The sequence below is a fragment of the Triturus cristatus genome, chromosome 3_1, assembly GCF_964204655.1.
Source record: "Triturus cristatus chromosome 3_1, aTriCri1.1, whole genome shotgun sequence".
Taxonomy (NCBI): domain Eukaryota; kingdom Metazoa; phylum Chordata; class Amphibia; order Caudata; family Salamandridae; genus Triturus; species Triturus cristatus.
Window position 1 is genome coordinate 870,799,934 of NC_140583.1, and position 20,436 is coordinate 870,820,369.

General features: G+C 46.7%; 1 protein-coding gene across 7 annotated transcripts in view; it reads right to left on the minus strand.

Annotated features, from left to right (window-relative positions):
• UBR3 (ubiquitin protein ligase E3 component n-recognin 3) overlaps window positions 1–20,436 on the minus strand; it is a 2,077,978-nt gene that overhangs the window by 165,283 nt on the left and 1,892,259 nt on the right. For all 7 annotated transcript variants that reach the window (XM_085645338.1, XM_085645337.1, XM_085645336.1 and 4 more), the window contains one exon: window positions 14,146–14,270. In XM_085645338.1, the coding sequence (XP_085501464.1) occupies window positions 14,146–14,270 (125 nt within the window). The remainder of the gene's footprint in view (window positions 1–14,145; window positions 14,271–20,436) is intronic.

A 20,436-nucleotide genomic window follows, 5' to 3' on the forward strand; every position in this document is an offset into this window, starting at 1 on the left:
GGGTGCTGGTAAGGCTGAACAGGAGTATAGTAAAATGTAACTGCTCCTAGCCTACCTTGAACCACAGATGGCATCTGTGGGATTGCAAGACAGGCACATGAAAATACGTATCCTGCAGGTCCAAGGCAACAGGAGCAGACAGATCCTGGGCCAAAATGAGCATTTTGAGTTTGCCGTTCTGCAGGACGGTATTTAGAAAGCACAGATCTAAAATAGGACAAGGCCTCCATCCTTCTTTGGCACTAGGAAGTAGCAGGAGTCGCAACTCATACCTACTTCCAAGGCCAGCACACTCTTGATGGCCCCTATAGCAAATACAGCCTGCACTTTTTGCAGCAAGATGGAAAGGTGTCTTTCTGAAAGATGCTCTATGTGATGGAGTTGAGGTGGCTCAGTAAGGAATGATATGGTACAGCTTTCTTGGATGATCTGTAGGACCAATATGTCTGATATGATGGTCTGCCACCCTATTAGAAAATGTATGATCTGCTTTCACACAGGGTGGCTGTGTGACGCTAACGGTAAACCAAAGCATCGTGGAAGCTGATACTACCGTGTCAGAGGGCAGAGTGTGTGGTTCCGTAAATTCTGAACCCGTGTGTTTATATCATGGTTCCGTTACAATTTTGGTATCTGCATATCGTAAATAGCGAGTTTGGTATGTACGAGTGTTTTCATCACGCTTCCCCCGATGAATTTGCTGCATATTAGTAAATCTCGTCAATGAACACACGGGTTCCATCTTGTGCACGGCATCCATTTTGTTTGCATCGCCCTCACTGTAGGCAGCCTGACTCTGTAGGACACGTCCACCCCCCCCCAGTTTGGCCTTGCGCTGACTCATGACCTGGCGAAAGCTGACGCTATTGCCTGAGGCGAAAACTTGCCAAACCAGTACCTGCCCTCGAGTTAAGCGAGGTTTTGATCAAAGGCCAGTGTTGTATAAACTTATATGACCCGCACCCACCTGCCCAACCTTACTTTCTATCTCTTTCCTCCGTTTCTGTTCCTTCCTTTATGACCTGTTTATGGTGGGGAGGTGACCATTTGTTTGTTATGAGTGGACGGTCTCTTCAAAGGAGGATGTTAGGCTGGTCCGGTTTCAACCCCAGAAGAACGTACGTTTTAGCCAGAGGCCGGACACATGGGATTGTCATCAATAATAAAGTATTGTTTTGGGTACATGGGGTGCGACCAACTGCACTTTAAAGAATGTTTGCCTGAAGCATGATTTTGGGTATAAAAAGGAGCGACCTGCTTTGTATTATTGAGCAGTCTCCTCGCAACCTACTTGTGTGGTACTTGTTGGACCTCTGCTACTGGCTGCAGCCAATAAACCGATCTTTGATGCCATCTAGAAGAATCCCGTGTTTCTGTTATATTGGTAATCCAGGCAGGAGAACCCGAGAGCTTAGAGCGTTGTTCCCTGGCGCTGCCGGACTATAAAAAGTTTGATTCTCTCTCAGTTGGCGCCCGAACGTGCGGCGATATCAGCGGTACCGGTCCAAGCTTGAAGATCGTGTGGGGCTTCGTAAGAAAATTTCGGAGGAAGAGATCTCCCACTTCATCGATCCCTGTATGTCGCAAAAGTGGTCCGAAGGTCTTTTTCTGCGAGGTTCCCTCTTCCAGACGGCTACGAAGGACTGCTGCCCTGACTGTCGCCCTGCCTTGGACCCATTCATAATTCTTTGGACGGCGAAACACTAGACGGGTGATCTTCAGATGACGTCATCGATCATAAATAAATTGAGTTAAGTATAAAGTGGGTCGCACCCAGTCCTTAGTTCTTTGGTCCCTTGGTTTAAATACCTTGGTTTGTATTTGGTCTGGTTCTTTGGTACCTTGGTTTAAACACCTTGGTTTGCCTGGTTTGCATTGGTCCTTTGCATATTGGTTTGGTCTTTGGTAACTTGGTCTTTGGTAACTTAGTTTGGGTCCTTAGTTTTATTTGGCAATTGCAATTTCCAAAAACCGAGGGTCTCGTACATTTACGAGTATATCGGTAAAGATAAGCCTTCGAAGTTTGAAACTGGGTTAGTGAGCACGATGCCTAGCCGCAGTATTTTTGGTAATTTGGTCTTTTGTTGCAACAGGGATTCCCGGTTGGAGGACTCGTGTCCGATACCTCCAGTTGGAACTCCAACGTATGAGCTCTACTCGAAGCATGGCGTGGGTCCAATCACGTATAATGAAATATGGGTCCGCTACACCAAGAAAGATGGTGTTTTGCGATGGCCCCAAAATGGAAGCTTTGAAACAGAAGTCTTAGATAATTTAGAAGTAAAGTTATTTAAGAAAAAGGCTAGACCCGCAATGTTTGACTCTTTCCGCCTATGGCGTAAAGAAGCCCGACAACGCGAGATTAAACAAGCGAAGAAAGATAGAAAAGTAAATGGCATATCTATTATGCAAGCTGCTAGGCAATTTAAAAATGATGTAGAGGATAAGGCTCTTGAGGTGTCTGAACGACAGCATAATATGGCAACCGATAGATGCTATCCAGTATTAACACCTCTGTTGGAAAAAGTAGCGGAAGATTCTGAAAAGGATCCATTAATGTCTTATTTGTTAAAGTCTCCTCCCCCTTACGCACAAGGTGCTACTGCACCAATGTTGCCACAGGTTGCTCCTCCGCAATTGCATGTTCCCGTTCCTGCTCCCCAGTTTGTCCAAGTTCCTCCGGCACCTCCTCAGCCCGGATTACCTATTGCACCTGTACCTACTTTACCTGTGCCTGTCCTGCCTCCCACTACTTTGCCGAACTTTTTCTCTCCTGTCCTTATGACTGACTCTCCTTCTGTTCGTCGGCGAGTAGCTGACACTGTCGCTAATTTTCTGACTCCTTTGTTTAGTTCGTTAACTACGAACGCCGTTTCTGACAGTCGACAGAGACGTAGTCAGCTCCCTAATTTTCAGGAGCGAGAAGTGTTGGATTTGTTAGCTCGTAGGTGGATTTCTAAACCGGCCAAATATAGTCCGCAGGTGGTATTGGATACGTTTCTGCAGTGGGACGAGCCTACGCAAAGATATGTGTTTGAAATTATGTGTGCTTTCCTTAAAGAAGATTGGGATAGTGATGAGTTAGATACAGTCCCCGAGGAGTTGTCTGAGCTACGGAGCAAGTTTGCTAAAGGTGTGATTGTGGGTTCTGAAGTTAAAAATGCGGTAGTAATACTTCTTTCGTATAGGTCTGCTCTGCCGCCGAGAACTTTGTTTAAACCTGATCATTCAGTTGGGATGAAAGCTAGGCAGTATCCTATGAGAGAGGTTCCTCCAGTTTGGCGAGAGGGAGATGCAAATGCTAATCCTCCTGTTTTACCACACATCCAGCGCGTATGGATACATGTCCCATGGAAACGATCGGAAGTGTTGACTCTTAAGCAGACTTTACCTGATCCCCGCAAGAATCCTGCAGGGTATTATAAAGAGCTATCGCAGACAGTAGAAGCCTGCGTACTGAACTTGGCTGATGTTGATATGCTGTTTGGCAATGTAGTACCACAGCCTATTTGGGCAAAAATTCGGCATGAAAATCATGTAGCAGAACTGGGTGATACGTGGGACAACATTGCTTTAGCGGATGGTAGACAAGTGGGCGGTGCGAAGCCAGAACAGTTAGTGACGGATTTGCCAGGTAGGATAATTACTCTCATGAAAACTCTAATGCCCGCGCTGAAGGTTAATTGGGATAAGTTAGCTGCCTGCAAACAGAAGAAGGATGAAAGTGTCTCTGATTTCTTCACGAGGTTTGAAGAAACTTTCATAGACCATAGTGGTCAAGATATGAGCTCTGAGGGTGGTCAACGGTTATTTGTAGACAAATTCGTTTTCAACTTACTTCCTGAATTGAGCCATAAGTTAAAAGATTCCGAGAGTTCTTGGGCAGTTTCATCTACAGCTCAAATATTGGCTACAGCTCAATATTATGAGAATAGAGACAAGGAGGAGAAAGATAAGGTAGAGAAAAAGACGAAAGATCTGAAAACTAAAGTCCTGTTACAACAAGCGTATCCACCCCGTTCAAACCAGCCTGAAGTACAGCAACGCCCTGCGTATCAACAGCAGCCCCAGTATCAGCGAATGCCACCCAGGTTTGATTATTACCATCAAACACAGCCCTTAGGTTTGAATCAGTGTGCGTATTGCAGAGAAGAGGGCCATTATAAAGGTGAGTGCCCTGCTTTACGGCAACGTATGAATGGTGCTTTTGTTCCAAGGGGACGTGGTAATTCTCAGCAGATAGCTAGGGGTAGAGGACGTGGTGCCCCTGTTCAGAATGAGCGCTCTTCTCAACCACAACAGTCACAGAACTATTTTGATCGACAGAATGTGCAAGATGGTAGATCTCAGCAGTACTATGCTGACGATTATCATGTCGATAATGAGAAAGTAGAATATGCAGATTGTTAGGACAGCCATAGACAAAGAGAGGGAGTAGTGTCGGTTCCAGTAGACCAAAAAGGGCCCTATGTCTCTGTAGTTACATTAGGTGTGACAGAGCCCTTTCTTCTGGATACTGGTGCGGCTAAGAGTTCTATCATGCACTCTAAACTTCCTGGCGCACCTTTGTCTGGCTTAACTAATGTCTCGGTGGGATTTTCTGGCGCCCCGGTTCATAATCCAGTGTCTAGTCCTTTGTCTCTTTCCATTGGGCCTTATGAATTGGAAGCTCCTCTGATCTTAACGACAGGTTGCGGCGAAAATTTGTTGGGTCTAGACTTGTTGAAAAGATTATATGCGACCCTGCATTGTTCTCCCTCAGGAGTACATCTTACCTTGGGACGGAGAGTGGTTTCTCCAATGTATGTGTCAAAAGATAAGCTTCCACTGGAATTGCGCTGTCTCCCTGATTCTCTTTGGGCTGATGGTCCTAATGATGTGGGTCTCCTTGAGATCCCACCATATGTTGTGACTTTGAAAACAAATGTTAAACTACCACGCATTCCTCAGTATAAGATTTCGAGTGATGGTGAGCGAGCACTTTTGGCGATCATTTATGATCTGATCGAGAAGGGTGTGATTGAGGAAACTAGGGGTAATGTATGCAACAGTCCAGTTTTACCGATTATGAAACGTACAGATTCTTCTCAGCCACCCGTGTACCGCTTTGTGATAGATCTTCGCGAAGTCAACAAAATTGTCATCCCACAGTTTCCTGTGGTACCGGACATAACTGCCTTACTGACGTTGATTCCTGCCTCAGCATCCTGGTTTTCGGTTATTGACTTAAAGAATGCCTTCTTTAGCATCCCAATCGCTGAAGAAAGCAGAGATATCTTTGGCTTCTCATTAGGTGGGCGTAGTTTCAGATTTCGGCGCGCTCCCCAAGGTTATTGTGAGAGTCCCTCAATCTATAGTCAGGCTCTAAAAATGCAGCTTGATACTCTTGTGTTGCCGGCTGGTGCTGCTCTCATTCAGTACGTAGATGATCTTCTTGTGGCAGCTGATAATGAGGAAATATGTAAAACAGCTACGATTTCTTTGCTCCGCCATTTATCTGACTACAACCATAAAGTATCACCTTCGAAACTACAGTATTGTTGTCAAGAGGTGACCTACTTAGGTCATCTCTTATCAAAGGAGGGAAGGAAGTTGACCCCAGAAAGAATTAGAGCAATTGCACAAATGACTGTACCAAGTACACAGAGAGAAGTGCGTGCGTTTTTAGGTATTACGTCATACTGTCGCCAGTGGATCCCCAATTTTTCTTTGTTAGCAAAACCTTTGTTGGCTCTGACATGCAAAAATACACCCAATACTCTTCCTTGGTCTGACGAGTGTCAGAAAAGTTTTTCGGAGTTACGTACTGCACTCTGTTCGGCTCCTGTGTTGGGTACACCCGACTACAGTAAGCCCTTCACATTGTTCGTTCACGAGAGAGAAGGTTGTGCATTGTCGGTTTTGACACAGTTATTTGGTGACAAACAACGTCCATGTGCGTATTTCTCGTCAACTTTAGATCCGGTAGCTAGAGCATTGCCGAGTTGTTTGAGAGCTACAGCAGCAGCTGCAGTCTCTATTCGACAATCTGCTGGTTTGGTGATGGACAATGACCTGCTGGTATTGGTTCCACATGCAGTGGATACCTTGATGAACAGAACTAAAACACAACACCTCACGAGTGCGAGATTGTCAGGGTATGAGTTGACACTATTAGCTAGTCACATACACATAAAAAGGTGCAATGTGCTGAATCCCGCAACACTGTTGCCGGTTTCCATGAATGCGAATGAGGTAGAGCATGATTGTTTTCTGAGGACGGAAGAAGAAACAAAAGGAAGAGTGGATTTACAGAATACCGCTTTTTCAGATCCGGATGGTACATTATGGGTGGATGGATCTTGCTATAAGTTGCCGAATGGTGATACGACTGCTGCGTATGCGGTGACGACGTTGAGCACGATTGTTGAAACAGCACGAGTGAATCACAACTCCGCACAAGCTGCAGAACTGATTGCATTGACAAGAGCGTGTGTTTTGTCTGAGGGAAAGAGAGTGAATGTGTATACTGATAGTCAGTATGCATTTGGTGTGGCGCACAGTTTTGGACGTCTGTGGAGAGAAAGGGGATTCCTGACGTCCCATGGCACAAAGATTCAGCATGGACAGTTGGTGAATGAGCTTCTGGAAGCACTTACATTGCCGAAGCAAGTTGCGATTGTGAAATGCAGCGCGCACCAAAAGATTACAGATGACGTTGGTCGTGGGAATGCGTTTGCGGATGAAGTTGCGAAAGAAACAGCGAGAAACATGATGAGTCGAATGTATGTTGCGAGTAATGCGAGATGGATGAGTGAAGCCGGAATGTGTGAAGATACGATTGAAAGTGTGAAACAGATTCAAGCTGAAGCTACTGAGAGTGAGAAGAACGTATGGAAAGAAAGCACGGGTAAATTGGATTCGACTGGATGTTGGATTGATTTGTCCGAGCATCAGAGATGGATGTTGCCAAACGCGTATGTACATGCAGTAGTAACGATGGCACACGGTTTGTCGCACATCAGTGTAAAAGGGATTTGCAAGGTGCTAGCTCCAGTGTGGAAGAATTCTGGAATTTCTAAGTGTGCAGAGAATGTGGTGAAGAATTGTATGGTGTGCTTGATGCACAATCCTGGTAAGGGAACTCCAACTCCTGCAGGTCACTTTTCTCCCCCTACATGCCCCTTTGAGGTCCTACAGCTAGACTTCATTCACATGGAAAGACGCAACAACTTGAAATACGTCCTTGTCGTAGTTTGCGCCTTTTCAAAATGGGTAGAAGCTTATCCGTTAAAGGATAACACTGCTTTGTCCACTGCCAAAATCCTGCTCAAAGAATTTTTTCCCAGGTATGGGTTGCCAAAGATTGTGTGGAGTGATAATGGAAGTGAGTTCGTGGGTGAGGTAATGAAGAAAGTGTGTGCTGGTCTGGGGATCAGGCAGAAATTCCATAGTGCAAATCACCCCCAATCAGCGGGGCTTGTTGAGTGCTATAATGGCACTCTGAAGCTAAAACTGGCTAAAATTCAAGCGAGTACTGGATTATCATGGCCAGACGCGCTGCCCTTGGCGCTTTTGTCCATAAGGACGACCGCACATTCAAGAGTTGGGCTTAGCCCATACGAGGTAGTTTTTGGTCGTCCTGCCAATATTTGGGGTGTCCCGAGACCTAAACAATTCAGTAGCATAGAACATCCAATGTTGATTGACTATTTATTTGATTTGACTACTAAATTGCGAATCATTCATCAGCAGGTTGTTGAGAGCTTACCTAAGGCATCCGAAGATCCCGGCCACAAGTTGCAGCCAGGCGACCTAGTCTTGGTCAAGAATTTTCAGAGGACCGAAAATCTACAACCTCGCTGGCTTGGCCCGTATATGGTCCTTTTGTCCACCCGCACTGCAGTCCGGCTCAAGGAGAAAAAAAACTGGGTACACGCTGCCCATACAAAGCGAGTACCACTCCCTTTACCTTTTGATTCCTGGGTTCGAGAGGGTGTGGGGAATTCCGAATCCGAAACCATCCCTCAGTTTATTCCTTTTTCTGATGCCCAATTTGAAGGACATGAATCTGTGACCATTTCAGACACTACTGAACAATCTGGAACATTGCCGTCACTTACGGACTCTGGAACATTGCCAATACTCACAGACCCGAACACTCCTGCTACTGAACTTTTTCCGGACCATACTCGACCTGGAAGAAGCAGATATAACCTACGTCCCCGAACTCTCATGAACTGATTTTTTTTAATGATTTTTGTGTACATTTCTCCCAACCAAGAAACTTGCTTGTTTTTTGTTTTCCCTTTTTCCGAACCGCCACCCGGGTTCAGCCGGAGGGTCGCGGTGCAAAGACTCAGGAGTACAGGCTCCTTGACACAAGGTCAGGGGTTCTATTGGTCTTAAGGGCGTTCCTTGAGCTAGTAGGCGTAGTCCTGAGCACAGAAGACCCAACCGCCGCGGACGGCTCGTTAGAGGGTGGAGTTTCTTGGTTTGATGGGATTAGCTGATAAAATGTTTTTTAGTAAGAGTTTTCTAGTTAAAAGTACCCTATTGACACTCAGTATTTCGATAATTTTGGTGGGTGGGATTGTCCTCCTTTTTCAGCTCCTATCCACACCTACCCCACAACCTACGTCTACTCCTTTGTTTTCCACTGTTTCTATACACTCTTTTCACCCCTTGCCTGAACATGAACAAACTAGAAGACAGGAATTCACAAACAACTCGTTCATCCAATTGCTTCACCAACACCAATTAATAGTCAACACCACTAATTGTTGGGTGTGTGGGTTGATGCCACATACAATGGGAAAGGGTATCCCCTACTTAGTCCTACCTTTTAGTCAGAACGGGTCATCATGGGCTTTTCAGACGATGTTCCTTTTTGCTTTGGAAGTCTATCCCCCGCGTCCCCCGCGTTCGGTGAAACATAACTCGAATCTAGCCTTGGTGAAGGGAATTGCGAACATGAGCAGAGATGTGAATGCCTATATGTCTATTCCCAGGGACGAGTTATCAGCTTACACTGGGTGGAACGCAACTGGATACCGCATTAGTCTGGGTGGGAAACAGCGTAAGAGATCGTCTCCGATTTGGGTCGTACCCCACCGAGGTCATTTTTGTCTGCAAGGAAATGGTACGAATCCGCGGGCTCAGCTAGGGAAGAGTGTTTGCGCTCAGACGTACATTTTTCCGTCGCAGTCTTCCCCATCATTTTTGGCCGCTAAGGGTACGTACTTTGTATGCCATAATCAGGCTTATACATGGCTGCCCCCAGATTTTTCGGGCATTTGCTTTGTTACCTATCTGTTGCCCCCTACGTATACCGCTTCCGCTGACTATCACAAGACGAGAGTTGTGAGAGGTGTCTTCAATAAGGAGGACACCGCGGGTCAAGAAGCAGGGGATTTCTTTAAGGGATTCCTGCCGTACTGGGGACCCATGGTAAATAGTAGGCATTTGAGACAACTAACCCGAGTGGTTGAGTCCACCGTGAACGAAACTGCTGGTGCCCTTAGTAATTTGACAGCTGAGCTTCAAGCGGATCGCCTCATGACATTACAAAACCGTATGGTTTTAGATGTTCTACTTGCTGACCGAGGGGGAGTATGTAAAGTGATCCAATCGAGCTGCTGTGTCTTCATACCCGACAATGCTCCAACAGTGTACAAGGCCATTTCCAGGTTACATAAGATCTCCGAGTCTATACATATGGCCGAAGGAGATTGGTCGTTAACTGATTGGTTCTGGGGACTGTTGTCCACGTGGGGATGGAGAATTCTGACGATCAGTGGTATGGCTCTAGCAATCCTTTTCACTTGTTGCCTGTGTGTGCAGTGTGGTCCTGCCTTGTGTAGCCTTTGCGCTACGGTATGCGTGCGCAGTCCGCCTGTTTCACGGGAGGAACAGAGAGGTAGGATGATGCTTCAGCAACATACTGATGAAGATTGATATTGACTCAGATTCAGAATGGGTTATTGCCTAAGTGAGGGCAAAAGGAGGGTCTGTGGTTCCGTAAATTCTGAACCCGTGTGTTTATATCATGGTTCCGTTACAATTTTGGTATCTGCATATCGTAAATAGCGAGTTTGGTATGTACGAGTGTTTTCATCACGCTTCCCCGATGAATTTGCTGCATATTAGTAAATCTCGTCAATGAACACACGGGTTCCATCTTGTGCACGGCATCCATTTTGTTTGCATCGCCCTCACTGTAGGCAGCCTGACTCTGTAGGACACGTCCACCCCCCCCCAGTTTGGCCTTGCGCTGACTCATGACCTGGCGAAAGCTGACGCTATTGCCTGAGGCGAAAACTTGCCAAACCAGTACCTGCCCTCGAGTTAAGCGAGGTTTTGATCAAAGGCCAGTGTTGTATAAACTTATATGACCCGCACCCACCTGCCCAACCTTACTTTCTATCTCTTTCCTCCGTTTCTGTTCCTTCCTTTATGACCTGTTTATGGTGGGGAGGTGACCATTTGTTTGTTATGAGTGGACGGTCTCTTCAAAGGAGGATGTTAGGCTGGTCCGGTTTCAACCCCAGAAGAACGTACGTTTTAGCCAGAGGCCGGACACATGGGATTGTCATCAATAATAAAGTATTGTTTTGGGTACATGGGGTGCGACCAACTGCACTTTAAAGAATGTTTGCCTGAAGCATGATTTTGGGTATAAAAAGGAGCGACCTGCTTTGTATTATTGAGCAGTCTCCTCGCAACCTACTTGTGTGGTACTTGTTGGACCTCTGCTACTGGCTGCAGCCAATAAACCGATCTTTGATGCCATCTAGAAGAATCCCGTGTTTCTGTTATATTGGTAATCCAGGCAGGAGAACCCGAGAGCTTAGAGCGTTGTTCCCTGGCGCTGCCGGACTATAAAAAGTTTGGTCTCTCAAGTGTCCCTGGTGTCCTTCATGATGTATGCTAGACCTCATTCCACGTCCATGAAAGGGCTAGAGGGACTAGAGGTGCCGATACACCAGCCATCTGGGGTAGCATCATAAGGGTCGAAACTGCTGGGGAAACTGTCAGGCAGGAGTAGAAAGGCCCAAGAAATGTGCTATGGCTCTGTTTTCCTTTAAGTGTTCAAGCGCAGAATTAGTCTTTTCGCCAATCAAAGAACATATCTTTTAGGAAATCTACACATCCCCTGAAAAGCCAGTGGATCTCATCCACAGGTGACGGTGGAGCAATGCCCTAGTGCCTGCCACATGCCCCTAACAGTTAGTAGTGTCCAGGTCAGTCTTGATGATATACCTGGCTGCATCCTAGCTGTCCTGAATGGTTTGGCCCTAAGAGACCCGGAGCTCCTCTGGAACATCCGGCAAAATCTCACTAACCATGTCCCAAAGGATGTGCATGTAACATCCTAAAAGTCAAACGGCACTGACTGAAGGCAATGCCAAGCAGGCGAGGGAGAACATTTGTTTTAAAAATGCCTCAATCCCTTCTGACTCCTTGTCTGAAGGGGTTGTAGAAAATGTATTAGGGTTAACTTTATTGGTGGAAACTTGGACTGCAAAACTCTTAGGATTCAGCTCCTGAGTAAGGAAGTCCAGGTCGCCTGTTGCCAGCCTAGGTTGTCTGGCCACCGGTCAGTTTAATGGCGGCTAAGAGCAAGGTTTCACCCAGATACCCAGAAGGGTCTCAGTTGGGGCTCATGAAAAGGGAGTAGGTGTTCAGAAGAAGCCGGACCTGGGTGCAAACTTGCAGTCAGTACATTGGTTTTGACTTACACTGAGGGTAGCTGTAGATTCAGGGCTTCTGCACTAATCACCAAATCGTCCAAACTGATTTCCATATGGCTGGGTCCAGACTGGAATGACACGGTGAGCAAAAAAACGATAGATTTAGGCCCAGATCTCTGTACTGGGGTGGATGTATGACATTGTTCTGCATTCTGTCCATCAATTGTTGTTTTTGCATTTGTCACCCCGAGTGGGACAGGTATGCCCAGACGTGGGTCCTGTGCTCTCCATGCCACTGGAGTCAAGCTATCCTGGCTGATGAGGGCTGAAAGCCCGAAACCAGTCCTAGGATGCTTGTTTCCAGTCCATGGAGGACCTGGCCTAGCAGTTCGGGCTCGACTGTTGCCATTGGGCGCAGGGTCAAGACTGATTTGCATACGGCTGGGGCCAAACTGGAATGGCATGGTGAGCAAAAAAACGATGGATTTAGAACCAGATCTCTGTACTGTGGTGAAAGTATGACATTGTTCTGCATTCTGTCCATCAATTGTTGTTTTGGCACTAATCACCACAGTACACTAAACGCTGTGTCCATGGACATATCCAGCTCACTGGCCTGTGCAGGAGTGTCCGAGAGAGTGAGAAGGAGCCTATGTCCTCGACTTGGAGTGGAAGTTACAATAAGGTCTGACACTTATTTTGGTGTATGGCAACGTACAGCTTGACTTCACGGTCATGGATCGGCTTTGGGTGCATGAGGGCATATTCTTCACACATCTTAGAGTCGTTCCTGTGCCCAAGTATCAGAGGCAGACCTTGTGTAGGTCCATCACCAACATCTGTTTCTTACAATCACGACAGTTTGAACCCTGTAGTCTTCAGTGGGGACATAATTGCCTTGTACACTGGAAGGTAACTGTTGAAAGAATTTTTCAACTTACAAAAGGGAGTAGAGCTCTGTATTTGCACAGGAACGCGCGGAAACAAAGAACTGACATTGCCACACTGAGGTGGTGCTTATATGAGACTCCACTGTTTCCGCAGAACAAAGTTAACGCGGAGCCAAACGGCACCATCCAGTGGTGTGCGGGAGTACCACTATGAAAAGTCTGGCACCTGGGTAATACTCTAACAAGCATTGGCATAGCCAATAGGTCTTGCTTTTGGGACCTTATAAGTATTTAGTTATGCAACTGTTGCATGGCTAAACACTTATAAGGTCCCAAAGGCGAGACCTATTGGCTATGCCAATGCATGTTTTCTTTCTAATAGCGGCACCGGTGCTTTACTTTTAACATTAAAAGTAAAGCACGGGTGCCGCGATTATAGCAAAAGTAAAGAAATAGATGTTTGTTTCTATTTCTTTACTTTTGCTATAATCGCGACACCGGCGCTTTACTTTTAATGTTAAAAGTAAAGCACCGGTGCCGCGATAAGCAAGCTAAAAATGCTACCACCGGCCACAGCTTGCAGTGCATGTGCGCGAGTGGTGCACGCGCAGCAGTAATCACGCCATATGGCGCTTCTGCTGAAGCGCGCGCCCGCGCACATGCACTGCAAGCTGTAGCCGGCGGTAGCATTTTTTAAAGCCCTTACTAAAGTCTCTCCGAGCAGCGCATGCGCGATGACTCAGCGAGACCTAAAAATGAGGAATATGCAGTAAGCAGTATCCTTTGGAAAAAGACCATTGTACTTTAATTTTAACATGGATTCTAAAATAAAGATACACATTTTTAAGATTTAGACTGTTATACATTCCACTTCTTCAATTTGAAGGTTCGTGGAATCACACAAATCCTGAGCAGAAATGTTGTTGACTATGTCACTTTTATGAGGAAGTGATCAGGCATACACTTTGACATACGCCGGTGGTTGCTGGGGGGTGGGGAGAGAAAGGGGTGGGGGGAGCGAACCAGCACTTATTTTTCCGCATCAGTCATTTACTGCGACCAAGAGAGGGAAAAATAAACAAAGCAGAAAGATGGAGGAAGAAAATGACAAAGAACCAGTCAAACAGAGAAAGCATCAACATGCAAGAGTAAGATAAAGGACCAGGGAGTGTCTGGCAGTAGATCCAGTGGCAATAAAGAATATATAAAACCTAAACACAACGCTAACAAATATTGGCAGTCATCAGTGGCTTTAATAGTCTAAAGTAGACGAACATAGGCATGTACAAATGGGCACAGGCTATTTGTGCCAGGTCTTGTGAAACCTGTTTCTTTGGGTATCCTTTGTCTGTGCCCTGTTTTTGTATTCTCAAAGCTTGTGATGCTGCTGTGTTTTATTCCTTTAGCGAGCTGCACTGGTTCCATGCGGCACTTTAAGTACTCTTTGCTTGGCTAACAGATTAGAGACAGTCAAATGTGGTTAGCAAAATGACTACATTTTGGAACAAAGCACTTCGGACAGAGGTATGCATGATTTATGTCACTCCCAATGTCAAACACAAACTAGGGTAAAAACAACCAACCTTTTTCACAGCACCAGCGTTTTTCCATGCCAACCTTTCTTCGGTGCCAAGTTTAACAGACAGTGCAGTAACAGCTTGAGTATACAATAAAGTATACAAAACTTTCACAATGCAGGTAAAGTGTTCTAAAAAGGGAAGGAAAAATAAAGTAGAGGCCCTCTTAATTAATTCCACAAGTATTACTTGCTTTACATGGTTACTAACAAGTTTCTTTTCATCCCATTGACTACAGGATGGTAGGCTTCTCAAAAACACAAATAAGGTAGGAAAACAGTAAACATTTCAATTACTATAAAAAGTGAACAGAGACAAGCAACAAACAAATAAAAGCAAATCAAATATTTCTGTATTTTTTCATAGGATTTCTTGACTTTAAAGTAAAGCAATATAATGGAAAATATAAAGAAAATCATTTGCTGCAAATTTGGGTGCAATTTCCCAACAAGAAAGATATTGCAAAAATGTTCCAGCACCGCTTAGCTACACTGAGCAGTTAGATGGAAACATGAACAAAAATATGAATAAAAATTAAAAGACTGTACAGGAGAGGCTGTCTTTACAGTAGTAACGCACAAGTTACTTACTTGTGTAACGATATATCTGTAAAAAGAAAATCTGTTATTCCTTGGCGAAAAAGTAGCCTCTCGTAGGGCTGCGTGCCCATTCTACCAGGGCGACGGCAGCCACTACTGCTTTGGGACGTGGAGTTCCCCTCAGTCACATCTGCCATGCAGCCACGTGGGCATCACTGCACATGTTCACTAAGCATTATTGCCTGGATAGTCAAGTCCGGAGAGAGTGCTTCTTTGGCTGTTCAGTTCTCCACGACTTTCTGGTGTGAACTTAGTACGCAGATCCACCTCCGGGGTTGGTATTGCTGGGGTATCTATTCTAAGGTAAGGAATCCATAACTAATAGTCTCTTTCAGATGAACATGTTACTTACCTCCGATAACGATATATCTATAAGAGACATATATTAGTTATAGATTCCTTACCACCCCACCCATCCTCCCCGTTCTGTGAACTGACTTCTAGAGTAAGGGTCTTCCTTTCAGGGCCCTAGTTTTGTGCACCAGTGGTCAGTGACTTGCATGGCTCTGCGCTTCTGGCGTGGAATGTCATGTAAAAGAACGGACGTCAGCGCGCAGGGGCGCCTTCTAAGTAGATACCGCAACGTGATTCTGGCGATCACGACGCCAACGAAAAAAGCGTAATTGGCTGACGCTACCTACCGACGCAAAGGGGTACTGCTGAGAAAAAATTCTCCTGATCCAGTCTGAGGCCTGGGGTAATTCTTAGGAATCTATAAGTAATATATGTCTGTTACAGATATATTGTTATCGAAGGTAAGTAACTTGTTCTTCACACACCATGGTCAGTCACTTCATGGCTCAGTGCTTCTGCCGTGGAAAAGTCATGAAAAGTACTGACATCAGCACGCCAGAGTGGCAGTGATTTTGATAATGCACATCTCACGAAGCCGACGATGTCACCCGAAGTCGACTGACGCCACCTACCGGCGTGCAGGGGTACTGCTATCAAAAATCTTGCAGATCCAGCCTGATGCCTGGGCGTTCAAAGTTAAGTACGGCTAGATCAAGTCTCTACTAGATAAGACCTTAGGTAAGTAACTTGTCTATCTGAAAGAGACACGTTAGTGATAAGATTACTTACCTTAGAATATTCCCAGGCGTCAGGCTGGATCCGGAAAGTTTTTCGTCAGCAGTACCCCTGCAAGTCGGTAGGTAGCGTCGTGCAGCTCCGCGTCTGTCGCAGGAGTCGTAAGCGCCGAGATGACGTCACGGAGACTACTTAGGCGCCACCCATGCGCGCGGACGTCAATTCTGTACACGACTTTCCACGGCAGGAACACAGAGCCATGCAAGAAACTGACCACTGGTGCCATGAAACTAGGGCCCTGAAAGGGATGACCTTAACCTTAGAATCAGTATGCAGAACGGGTAGGGCGGTAAGGAATCTATCACTAATTAATGTCTCTTACAGATATATCGTTACACAAGTAAATAACTTGTGCATCTGAAAGACACACGTTAGTGATAGATTCCTTACCTTAGAATAGATACCCCAGCAATATCAACCTCGGTGGTGGGTCTGCGAATAGATTACACCAGAAAGTCACGGAGAACAGAACGGCCAAAGAAGCCGTCTCTCCGGACTTGACTGTCAAGGCAGTAATGCTTGGTAAACATGTGCAGCGAGGCCAACGTAGCTGCCTGACAAATATTCTGCAAGGGGACGCCGCGTCCCAAGGCAGTAGTGGCTGCAGTTACCCTGGTAGAATGGGCATGCAGCCCCACAGGAGGCTCCTTCTTAGCCAACGAGTAACATGCTTTGATGCACAGAACTACCCACCGAGAGATGGTTCCTTTGTGCACGGCCCGACCTTTTTTGGGGCCCACGTAGCCAACAAAGAGCTGGTCATCCACCCGGAACTGCCGTGTGTGCTTCAGATAGAACGAGAGCGCACTTTTTGGGTCCAAACGGTGGAGCCTCTCTTCCTCCTTTGAAGGATGCGGAGGCGGAAAGAAGGTGGGCAAGGGGATGGTCTGCCCGATGTGAAAGTGCGTGACAACCTTTGGCAAAAAAGGACAGGTCCTTAAAACCACCTTGTCCGGGTGAACAAAAAGGAAAGGAGGTTTAGAAGAAAGAGCCTGGAGCCCCACTCACTCTTCTGGCAGAGGTGATAGCTACCAGGAAAGCAGTCTTGAGAGTGAGAAGACGTAAAGGACAGTTATGAAGGGGCTCAAAAGGAGCGCACATCAGATACGTCAAGACAAGATTTAAGTCCCATTGAGGCATCATGAAAGGCACAGGAGGAAACGTGTGCGTAATGCCTTTCAGGAAACGATTAACAACCGGAGACTTAAAGAGAGAAGGCTGATCTGGAAGCCTTAGAAAAGCAGAGATGGCCGAAACATAACCTTTGATAGTGCCAAGAGCAGAGCACTGCTGGGCCAAAGATAGTAGGAACAGAAGGACCTCAGAAAGAGGGGCAGAAAGGGGATCCACAACCTTTCCTGTGCACCATGCCACAAACTTGTTTCACCGGCAGGCGTATACCGACTTAGTGGATGGACACCTGGCTGCCAGAATGACATCACAGACTTCGGGAAGAAGATCGAAAGCTGTCAACTGTCGCCGCTCAACCTCCATGCATGGAGGTGGAGGCTGGACAGGTCCGGGTGGAGGACCGTCCCCTGCTGCTGCAACAGAAGATCCTCCCGAAGAGGCAGACGGATCGGGGGATCGATCGCCATGCTGAGTAGCTCGGGATACCAGTATCTTTGTGCCCAATCCGGGAACCGATGGGGGGGGGGGGGGGGGGGGACGTCGGAGAGCGACAACGCTTCTTCGACTTCTTTTCGTGTCGTCTCTTACCCGAATACGAGGGTGAAGACTTGGAGCCCGAGGAGCGATGATGGTGGCCCCGCGAGCGTGCTCTGGTGCGGCCTCTGGACCGCGAACGGCACGGGGACGAGTGCCGGACCTCAAACAGCTTCCGGCACCGCTCCCTCAAGGTCTGCGGGGCCATGGCCGAACAGTCCACACAGGCCAGGGAGTTGTGGTTGCTCTCCAGGCAGTAGAGACAGACGTTGTGGGGGTCCGCCACCGACATATTGCGACAAAGCCCCACAAGACTTAAAACCAGGCATCCCTACGTGCACCAGAGTAGACTCAAACTTACAGGAGACAAAAAGTCTCAAAAAGATTGTAAAAAAGTGACTAGGGTACGTGCTCTAGCCGGATCTGCTCTTACTGTCATGGAAAAAGAAAGAACAGATGTCAGCGCGCATGGGTGGCGCCTAAGTAGTCTCTGTGACGTTATCTCGGCGCTTACGATGCCAGCGATGGACACGGAGCCGCACGACACCACCTACCGACGTGCAGGGGTTCTGCAGACGAAAAACTTTCTGGATCCAGTCTGACGCCTGGGGATATTCTGAGGTAAGGAATCTATCACTAACGTGCCTCTTTCAGATTAACAAGGTTCTTACCTGCGGTAACGTCTTATCTAGTAGAGACATGATCTAGCCGTAGATTACTTAACTTTGAACGCCCAGGCTGGATCTGCAAGATTTTTGATAGCAGTACCCCTGCACGCCGGTAGGAGGCGTCAGTCAACTTCGTGTGACATCGTTGGCGTTGAGATGTGCGTTCTCAATATCACTGCCACTCTGGCGTGCTGATGTCAGTACTTTTCATGACTATTCCACGGCAGAAGCACTAAGCCATGAAGTGACTGACCATGGTGAGTGAAGAACAAGTTACTTACCTTCGATAACGATATATCTGTAACAGACATATATTACTTATAGATTCCTTAGAATTACCCCAGGCCTCAGACTGGATCAGGAGAATTTTTTCTCAGCAGTACCCCTTTGCGTCGGTAGGTAGCCTCAGCCGATTCCGCGTTCGTCGTTGGCATCGTGATCGCCGGAATCACGTTGCGGTATCTACTTAGACGGCGCCCCTGCGCACTGACATCAGTTCTTTTACACAACATTCCACGCCAGAAGCGCAGAGCCATGCAAGACACTGACCACTGGTGCACAAAACTAGGGCCCTGAAAGGAAGACCCTTACTCAAGTCAGTTCACAGAACGGGGAGGATGGGTGGGGTGGTAAAGAATCTATAACTAATATATGTCTCCTATAGATATATAGTTATCGGAGGTAATAACTTGTTCATCTGAGGTTCCTTTTTCGCCAAGGAATAACAGATGTAAAAAAAAAAAATAATTATTGAATTTATGTACATAACATTCATGGTGCACAGTGAAGCATCATACAGAAATCATACATAACTTACGGCGGTCATTAGGTTACAGAAACATAAAACAGATGAAAATCATCTGCAAATAAATGTACCACTGATGTGGGATGCCCATATAGCAAATGGGCACACGACCCTCAAACCCTCCTGCCCGCATAGTTATGTCGCCCCGGAAGCCAAGGCACCGTAGTTATGTGGCACCCGAGGCGACACAGCAGAGGATGGGCTGCACAAAACAGGTTAAGTGACAGAAGTGTGGATACTGCCCTCAAGCACAGTGGAGACCTCGCCGCCTGTGTCAGTTTCCCTAGTTGACACATATGTTGTATAAAGCCCCCAGAAGTTCTTGGGACGGGTCCGTGGGGGGGAGTAGTTTGCTGAAATTCTCAGTTTGTGTGCAACAATAAAGCATGTCGTGTGACCACTGTGCCACAGTAGTTGTAGGGCCCTTAGACCAGCTGATAGCTACCCTCCGTTTCGCCAGCAGGAGACCCATGTCAACCAATCTACGTATTGCCGTAGGCAGCAGTTTGGAATATGCCAACAGGGCCAAAGCTGGGTCTGGAGTGAGTGTTGAGTCAGTTATCTTCCCTAATTCAAGGAAGACCAATTCCCAGAATTTGTACACCCCCGGACAAGACCACGCCAGATGAAGCAAATCTGCGGACTGTACATGACATCTATCGCATGCCGGGCTGTCCCTCAGTCCATACTTATGTAATCTCTCTGGAGTGTGGTATACTCTATTGACATACTTAAAGTTCATCAGCCTATGTCTGCCGTGCAAAGAAATACGTTGTGTGTTAGTACAACACTAGGACCACATAGAGTCATCTATATTTTGTTGTACATCACGCTGCCAGGCCAGCCGGGCCTTGGTATATTGGTACGCTCTATGGGACATCGCTAACTTATATATGTTAGAGACTATCTTACGAGGCGACTTAGCTTTAATGATATAGGACAATTCCAGCAACTCAGGGGTTTCCTGAAGATCCTCTCCTAATATGTCATACAGTGCACGCCTGAAACTGAAACCGCTGCAGCAGGGTGTCAGTGGCAGCCGAGCCCTCCAACTCACCCCAATTTTTAACTACACCATTATGGAATAGATCCCTCGCAGTCCGTATGTTCAATGACTGCAACGCACAAATAACCCCTCTGTCTCTGCATGGGGCCAACCAGAGACTCCATTCAATCGGCATAACCGGGGAGTACAATAACGCCCCCGCATTAAATTGCAGTAAATTATGCCAAGCATGACGGGTCGTGTTAATGGAGTCTAATATCCCGTACTATGGTCTGCGGGTTCGAATATTGTGGCCGGAAGGGGAAGAGGTTCAGCAAAAAGTTGTTCCATACGGAGGAACGGGATATCTGGTGAGCCGTCATCCAATAATAAGCATGGGCGCCCTGCGCCACTCTATAATGCAAATTTAAATCTGGCGCGCCAAACCACCCCATGTGGTATGGTAAAGTAACTATCCGCCATTGC